A 9,199-nucleotide genomic window follows, 5' to 3' on the forward strand; every position below is an offset into this window, starting at 1 on the left:
ACGTTACCTAAAAACATCGGAGAAAATGACAAAAAACGTCAACTAAAATCATCGGAGAAAGTGAGAAAAACGTTGGCTAAAAACATCGGAGAAAGTGACTAAAACATCAGCTAAAAACATCGGAGAAAGTGACAAAAAACGTTGGCTACAAACATCGGAGAAAGTGAGTTGGCTAAAAACATCGGAGAAAGTGACAAAAAACATCAGCTAAAAACATTGCAGAAAGTGACAAAAAACGTTGGCTAAAAACATCGGAGAAAGTGGCAAAAACGTCGGCTAAAAACATCGGAGAAAGTGAGAAAACATTGGCTAAAAACATCGGAGAAAGTGACAAAAACGTTGGCTAAAAACATCGGAGAAAGTGAAAAAAATGTCTGCTAAAAAAAGTGCTTAGTAATAAAGTGCTTAGTAACCTTTTGGTCATTTCACAGTTAAAAACAATACTTAACAAATGTATGTAAAGTAGGCCTAAACAACTTGTGCCTTTACTCACTCCCCCAAATATACTGGTTGCACATGTGCGACTGGATGGAAAGTTTTAGGGGCAAAACATCGGAGAAAGTGACAAAAAAAAGTCGGCTAAAAGCATCGGAGAAAGTGAGAAAAACGTTGGCTAAAAACATTGCAGAAAGAGACTGAAACATCGGCTAAAAGCATTGGAGAAAGTGACGAAAAAAGTTGGATAAAAACATTGCAGAAAGTGACTAAAACATCAGCTAAAAACATCTGAGAAAGTGACTAAAACGTCGGCTAAAAACATCGGAGAGAGTGACAAAAAATGTTGGATAAAAACATCGGAGAAAGTGACAAAAACGTTGGCTAAAAACATTGCAGAAAGTGACTAAAACATCAGCTAAAAACATCTAAGAAAGTGACAAAAACGTTGGCTAAAAACATTGCAGAAAGTGACTAAAACGTCGGCTAAAAACATCGGAGAAAGTGACAAAAACATTGGCTAAAAACATCGGAGAAAGTCACAAAAAACATCAGCTAAAAACATTGCAGAAAGTGACTAAAACATCAGCTAAAAACATTGGTGAAAGTGACAAAAATGTTGGATAAAAACATCGGAGAAAGTGACAAAAACGTTGGCTAAAAACATCGGAGAAAGTGGCAAAAACGTCGGCTAAAAACATCGGAGAAAGTGAGAAAACATTGGCTAAAAACATCGGAGAAAGTGACAAAAACGTTGGATAAAAACATCGGAGAAAGTGAAAAAAATGTCTGCTAAAAAAGTGCTTAGTAATAAAGTGCTTAGTAACCTTTTGGTCATTTCACAGTTAAAAACAATACTTAACAAATGTATGTAAAGTAGGCCTAAACAACTCGTGCATTTACTCACTCCCCCAAATATACTGGTTGCACATGTGCGACTGGATGGAAAGTTTTAGGGGCAAAACATCGGAGAAAGTGACTAAAAAAAGTCGGCTAAAAGCATCGGAGATCGGAGAAAACGTTGGCTAAAAACATTGCAGAAAGAGACTGAAACATCGGCTAAAAGCATTGGAGAAAGTGACGAAAAAAGTTGGATAAAAACATCGGAGAAAGTGACAAAAACGTTGGCTAAAAACATTGCAGAAAGTGACTAAAACATCAGCTAAAAACATCTGAGAAAGTGACTAAAACATCAGCTAAAAACATTGCAGAAAGTGACTAAAACATTGGCTAAAAACATCGGAGAAAGTGACAAAAACGTTGGCTAAAAACATCGGAGAAAGTGACAAAAACGTTGGCTAAAAACATCGGAGAAAGTGAAAAAAATGTCTGCTAAAAAAAGTGCTTAGTAATAAAGTGCTTAGTAACCTTTTGGTCATTTCACAGTTAAAAACAATACTTAACAAATGTATGTAAAGTAGGCCTAAACAACTTGTGCCTTTACTCACTCCCCCAAATATACTGGTTGCACATGTGCGACTTGAGGTAAAATTCAGTCGCACACTCAAATTTTAGTTGCAAAATGCGATCATTTGGTCTCAGTCTGGAGCCCTGGAGAGATTCCCACCGCTAGTCTACAGAAAGCCTGTTCAGCTTCCACCTCGCGTGCTTTAAACTGATTATCTGATTATCAGGTTTCTGTGTTAAAACAACAATTAGTTTGTTTTTAGATGCTTACCTTTAAAATACCTGAGTAGGGAGGGCCAGTACCAAAACTAAAATTACATTTATATTGTTGGACAACAGGTTTGAAAACCAGAAAGAAGCTCCTTCTGTTTATTTAAGATGAGAAAAGATAAGAAATATACAAGGAACAAATAAATGGAGGAAAACAGCCTAAAAAAGGCGACAAAAACCCTCGAAAAAGTGACGAAAACGGTGAAAAAAAAAAGCACCAGAATCGGCAACAAAGCTACACTATACTTGTGTTAAAAAGACAAAAAAAAGCTGATATCTTGACCATAAGAAACCGAATTGGTCTATAGCAGGGGTCACCAACATGGTGCCCGCGGGCACCAGGTGGCCCCCAAGGACCACATGAGTAGCCCTCAGGCCTGTTCTAAAAATAAAATTGAATATTGATATTATCAGTTTCCCACCTTGTTAAGTCGTCGTTGATAATTATTGTGAGAAATCATTAACATGATCAGTGTCTCCACATAGATGAGTATCATTAATTATTAATAATCATATATAACTATCCCTAATCATTAATAATCATATATAACTATCATTAATCATTAATAACCATATATAACTAAAGGCAAACTGAGCACATTTGTTATTTCAGAAGAGTGTATCAAACTGGTAGCCCTTCATATGACTCAATACCCATTAAGTAGCTCTCAGTTTAGAAAAGGTTGGTGACCCCTGGTCTATAGGTTGGGACCAAAATGAGGGGGGGAAAAAATGACAAAAAGGTTTTTTTTTTTTTTTTAAATAACGTTAAAAATGCGACAAAAACAGCTGAAATCTGGACCTATAGGGCTCCTGATTGGTCAGAGCCGGCTCTGTTTTAACCCTCGTGTTGTCTTCCTGTCAACCTTTTTTCGACGCCTGTTTCCGCTTTTTCCAAACGTGTTAAATTGTTGAATTCTTCTTCTAAACATTTTCAGCGCTTATTTCTACATCCCATATTTTCTGATATGAAACACAAGTTTAAAAACGAGTCAATCGGACCCAAAGTTAACACAATGCTACTAATGATCCCCGGCCGGCTGCTGAACTTTGGACTGACAGGTGAACTGTAAGACCTGAAGTGTGTGTGTCTCTGACTGTGTGTGTGTGTGTGTGTGTGTGTGTGTGTCTCTGACTGTGTGTGTGTGTGTGTGTGTGTGTGTGTGTGTGTGTGTGTGTGTCTCTGACTGTGTGTGTGTGTGTGTCTCTGACTGTGTGTGTGTGTGTGTGTGTCTCTGACTGTGTGTGTGTGTGTGTGTGTGTGTGTGTGTCTCTGTGTGTGTGTGTGTGTGTGTGTGTGTGTGTGTGTGTGTGTCTCTGACTGTGTGTGTGTGTGTGTCTGACTGACTGTGTGTGTGTGTGTGTGTGTCTCTGACTGTGTGTGTGTGTGTGTGTCTCTGACTGTGTGTGTGTGTGTGTGTGTGTGTGTGTGTGTGTGTGTCTCTGACTGTGTGTGTGTGTGTGTGTGTGTGTGTGTCTCTGACTGTGTGTGTGTGTGTGTGTCTCTGATTGTGTGTGTGTCTCTGACTGTGTGTGTGTGTGTATGTGTCTCTGATTGTGTGTGTGTGTGTGTCTCTGACTGTGTGTGTGTGTGTGTCTCTGACTCTGTGTGTGTGTGTGTGTGTGTGTGTGTGTGTCTCTGACTGTGTGTGTGTGTGTGTGTCTCTGATTGTGTGTGTGTGTGTGTGTGTGTGTGTGTGTCTCTGACTGTGTGTGTGTGTGTGTGTGTGTGTCTCTGACTGTGTGTGTGTGTGTGTCTCTGACTGTGTGTGTGTGTGTGTGTCTCTGACTCTGTGTGTGTGTGTGTGTGTGTGTGTGTGTGTCTCTGACTGTGTGTGTGTGTGTGTGTGTGTGTCTCTGACTGTGTGTGTGTGTGTGTGTGTGTGTGTGTCTCTGACTCTGTGTGTGTGTGTGTGTGTCTCTGACTGTGTGTGTGTCTGTGTGTAAACTGAAAGACATGACGCTGTTCAGCAGCAGGTGTGCGACTGTGTGTGTGTGTGTGTCTCTGACTGTGTGTGTGTGTGTGTGTGTGTCTCTGACTGTGTGTGTGTGTGTGTGTGTGTGTGTGTGTGTCTCTGACTGTGTGTGTGTGTGTGTCTCTGACTGTGTGTCTCTGACTGTGTGTGTGTCTCTGACTGTGTGTGTGTGTGTGTGTGTGTGTGTGTGTGTGTGTGTGTCTCTGACTGTGTGTCTCTGACTGTGTGTGTGTGTCTCTGACTGTGTGTGTGTGTGTGTGTGTGTGTCTCTGACTGTGTGTCTCTGTGTGTGTGTGTGTGTGTGTGTGTGTGTGTGTGTGTGTGTGTGTGTGTGTGTGTGTGTGTGTGTGTGTGTCTCTGACTGTGTGTCTCTGACTGTGTGTGTGTCCAGCAGCAGGTGTGTGTGTGTGATAGTCAGACTCTCACCTGTCCGCAGAGACGCGGTCTGAGACATCGCCGGGAAATGTGTAAACTCCCACGCCGGATCGATCATGTCGAAAATCTGGAAGAAGAAGAAGAAGAAGAAGAAGAAGAAGAAGTCAGGACTCTCATCACCAGAACATTAGATTAGACTGCATTGATCCCATGGATGAAGGAACTCCTCCTTTAATATATCTTTAGTTTCCTACAGCGTTTGGTTTTACACCATTTAGAATGTATTACAGTATTGTACATACTACTTTATTTTAAATATCTTTATTTGTATAAATTTGTATACATTTCTTATCTTTTATATTGTCCTTGTGGTACATGTCCTTATATTACAGCACCGTCGTAAAATTTCAGTGCTACAGCAGCAAATATTGAACTGTGTGTTTGTCTCTGACTGTGTGTGTGTGTGTGTGTGTGTGTGTGTGTCTGACTGTGTGTGTTTGTGTGTGTATGTGCGTGTGTTATATGTTTTGTATATATTTTACTCCGTTTAACTGCACACAAGTTTTTATGTAGCTTTTGTACGAAGCACATTGCGTTACATTGATTTGTCTGAAATGTGTCATACAAATAAAGTTTGATTGACTGAAATATAAGACACACGACCCTAACCGTACACACGTACAGAATACACACCGAATAACAAATAGGACAGAACACAAGAAAAACATTTCAAAAAATATACACAGGAAAGAATGTACAAAAGGTGTATAAAAGAGGAGAATAAAAAAAATGACTCAAACTGATGAATGTTGTTATAACACAACATGTCCTCTGCTGCTGTTTTTTAATGTACAAACAGAAGAAGAAGAGTTTAAGGTGAGGTTACCTGGCTGGAAGTATGCAGGTAATGGTCGTCTCCAGCCATGGCGTCTGCAGGTCAAAAGGTCAAACACAACAATTACATCCAATTACACAACATGTAGGGTTAATACAAAGTCTAATTAACTAATCCGAGAGGATAATGACGTAGCCACTAATATAAAAACATATTTAATACTATTTATTAATAATTAATCCCACTGACACTTGTTGCTGCACCGAGCGTTCCCGCAACGGTTGCTGCTGCACATCACATGAACGCGCCTCTGTAACTCGCGCGGCGGCTTGGCTAGCAGTTAGCTAGCACTACCGGACTGTTTTTGCCGTCCGTGTCGTTGAAGCGACCGTTTATAAAATAAATTGTTATTATCAGTCGACACTCCCACAGCACCGACAGTAGTACAGTGACTGGCTGTTGGCTTCGTGTTACGGAATGTCCTAAAAGAGTCGGCGTAAACCGCTAAATGTTCGAGCTAACCCCTATACTATGGGTTCCGTAACGAGAACGTAACACGAAACTCCGTTCAAAAATCTGCCAGTTAAACGGATCTAAACTATTCACCCCAAGACCTTGAATTACAAAACATAAATTAATACATTTTAGAGTCAGATAGAGCCAGTCATGTTTTCGGCAAGTATACAATCCACATAACAGTTCAGTTTAAATAAAAGTTCCAGCTTTTTCACACTGTCTTTCGCTGCCGATAAGACGTGCACTGCGCTTGGAAATCCAGCGAGTGAAGCTGTCATAAATTATTAAATTCCATCTCCGACTGACAAAAGGACTTCATGTTGGATATATATACAAGCCGAATTCACCAGTGGCTGTCATACATCACACACACACTATCTTTAGTGATGATACAAGACGTTGTGGTTTTTGCTGACAAGAAAGAGAACTTTTGGTGAGACGTTCTCAACGTTACCTGTCTTTAAGGAAGTGAGTAGCATAACAAAGCAAGCTGCCACTGTTGTAACAGGTCACGGGAGAGTTGTGGTAATGAATGCAAATATACAGCCACCTAGTTAGCTATAATATAAAGCGAGAAGAGAAGGTGTGCTTACCTGGTTAGCTGGTCAGGTTAACAGTCGGATGAGTGACACTCCTCGGTCCACTTCACTTCAGCTGACTTTTGCACTTCATTTCGCCATGCTCGTGCTAAACCAGCGGATCCATTTACAACATCCAGGTTTAATTGGAGAGCGTCATGACGCGACACTACGGCGTCATTACAGTTATTGAAGAGAAAATAAGTTTAATCCGAGTGAATAAATTGATAATTAATCCCCACAACGAGACGCAAAAAATCGTGCAGGTGAAGTTCGGTCTCAGTTCATAAAGTAGATTTCCTTCCCCACTGGAAATTCCCTGTGACGTGTAGAGAGGAGGCGACAGAGGAGGACGTCTCACTCTGAGGCCAAAAAAAAAATCTTTTAAAAATAATCTTTATTTTACAATTTTAAAGTGATTTTAGTAAAAATTAATCACACGAGGAGAGTGTGAGTGAAGTCACAAACATCACAAAGTACATCTGAACTGAAAAAGGATAAAGTGTATTTTTGTGATTGATTATATTTGTGTTGTTGGTTTTTTATTATCTCTGACTGTGTGTGTGTGTGTGTGTGTGTGTGTGTGTGTGTGTGTGTGTGTGTGTCTCTGACTGTGTGTGTGTGTGTGTGTGTGTCTGACTGTAGGTCTCTGGCTGTGTGTGTGTGTGTATATGTGTGTTTCTGACTGTGTGTGTTTGTCCGTGTTTGTGTCACTGATTCTGTGTGTATGTATGTTTGTGTCTCTGACTGTGTGTGTGTGTGTCTGGCTGTAGGTCTCTGGTTGTGTGTGTGTGTGTGTGTGTGTGTGTGTGTGTGTGTGTCTCTGACTGTAGGTCTCTGGCTGTGTGTGTGTGTGTGTGTGTGTGTATGTGTGTGTTTCTGACTGTGTGTGTTTGTCCGTGTTTGTGTCACTGACTCTGTGTGTGTGTATGTGTATGTATGTGTGTGTTTCTGACTGTGTGTGTGTGTGTGTGTGTGTGTGTGTGTGTCTCTGACTGTAGGTCTCTGGCTGTGTGTGTGTGTGTGTGTGTGTGTGTGTGTGTGTGTGTGTGTGTGTGTCTCTGACTGTGTGTGTGTGTATGTGTGTGTTTCTGACTGTGTGTGTTTGTCCGTGTTTGTGTCACTGACTGTGTGTGTGTGTATGTGTGTGTTTCTGACTGTGTGTGTTTGTCCGTGTTTGTGTCACTGACTGTGTGTGTGTGTGTGTGTGTGTGTGTGTGTCTCTGACTGTAGGTCTCTGACTGTGTGTGTTTGTCTGTATTTGTGTCACTGACTGTGTGTGTGTGTGTGTGTCTCTGACTCTGTGTGTTTGTGTGTATGTATGTGTGTGTGTGTCTGAATTTGTGTCTCTGTGTGTGTGTGTGTGTGTGTGTGTCTCTGACTGTGTGTGTGTTTGTGTGTACGTATGTGTGTGTGTGTCTGAATTTGTGTCTCTGTGTGTGTGTGTGTGTGTCTCTTACTGTGTGTGTGTTTGTGTGTACGTATGTGTGTGTGTGTCTGAATTTGTGTCTCTGACTCTGTGTGTGTGTGTGTGTGTGTGTGTCTCTGACTGTGTGTGTTTGTGTGTATGTATGTGTGTGTTTGTGTCTGAATTTGTGTCTCTGACTCTGTGTGTGTTTGTGTCTGAATTTGTGTCTGTGACTCTGTGTGTGTTTGTGTCTGAATTTGTGTCTCTGACTGTGTGTGTGTGTTTATTAGCAAGGGTGTTACTTTGACTTCAACATTGGGGGGTTAAGATCTCCAACTATCTCGGGAAGTCCCGGGTTAACCCTAACCCTGGATAGGTTGAAAAAAGCGACAAAAATATTGAAAAAAAAACACTCCCAATAATCTTGTCCAAAATTTTTTTCGGAAAAAGGCAACACAAAACTTTTAAAAAATCAACAAAAAACGTGGAAAGTTTTCTTTAAAAAATGTGTAAAAAGGCGACAAAAACTCATCAAATTTTAGACCCATCTCAAATTTATCTTTTATATCTAAGATCCTTGAGAAAACTGTGTTATTGCAGTTACAGAGTTTCCTAGATGAGAATAGTATCATAGAAAAATTCCAGTCTGGTTTTAGGACTAATCACAGTACTGAATCTGCCTTATTGAGAGTTTTAAATGATATTTTGTTGCAGCGTTTGACACCGTTGACCACAGGATTTTACTTTCACGCCTTGAAAAGTTTGTGGGCATCCGAGGAAATGCTCTTAACTGGTTTAAGTCCTATCTTACAAATACAACCTTTTCAGTTGTTATTGGAGATTCTGTTTCGTCCGTAGCTCCACTTACCTGTGGCGTTCCACAAGGCTCCATTTTGGCTCCTACTTTGTTTTCTTTATACATGCTATCGTTAGGATCAATCTTTAGGAAACAAGGAGTGTCATTCCACTTATACGCAGATGATACTCAAATCTATCTGCCTTTTAAGCGCACTGACACAAACCGAGGCTATTGTGTTTGGCCCTGTTCTAGGAGATGGAAAAAATACTTTTAATGCTGCAGACCTCCATCCATCTTCGTCCGCTTATCCGGTGTCGGGTCGCGGGGGGAGCAGCTCCAGCAGACCTGTACTGTGATATCAAACCTACTGTCAGGAGTCTGGGAGTGGTTTTGGATTCCACCTTAAAGCTAGATAAACACATAAACAAAACACAGTGGTGAAATCAAGTTTTTATAATTTGAAGCTGTTATCCAGAGTTAAGCATTTCCTATCACCAATAGAGCTTTTAAAAAGTGATCCATGCTCTTCGTTCTATCCCGTCTGGATTATTGTAATTCCTCATATGCAGGACTGCCCCAGTTCTCCATTACAAGGCTTCA

The 9,199-nt window shown here is 40.7% G+C and overlaps 1 protein-coding gene across 1 annotated transcript in view; it reads right to left on the reverse strand.

Moving 5' to 3' along the window:
* Positions 1–6,690, reverse strand: part of nfkb1 (nuclear factor of kappa light polypeptide gene enhancer in B-cells 1) — an 85,277-nt gene extending 78,587 nt beyond the window's left edge. The window contains 3 exon segments of the mRNA XM_028590166.1: positions 4,515–4,590; positions 5,350–5,393; positions 6,408–6,690. Of these exon segments, the coding sequence (XP_028445967.1) occupies positions 4,515–4,590; positions 5,350–5,388 (115 nt within the window). The 5' untranslated portion in view covers positions 5,389–5,393; positions 6,408–6,690.
* Positions 6,691–9,199: the final 2,509 nt, after the last annotated feature.

This window comes from Perca flavescens, chromosome 10 (genome assembly GCF_004354835.1).
Source record: "Perca flavescens isolate YP-PL-M2 chromosome 10, PFLA_1.0, whole genome shotgun sequence".
Classification (NCBI taxonomy): domain Eukaryota; kingdom Metazoa; phylum Chordata; class Actinopteri; order Perciformes; family Percidae; genus Perca; species Perca flavescens.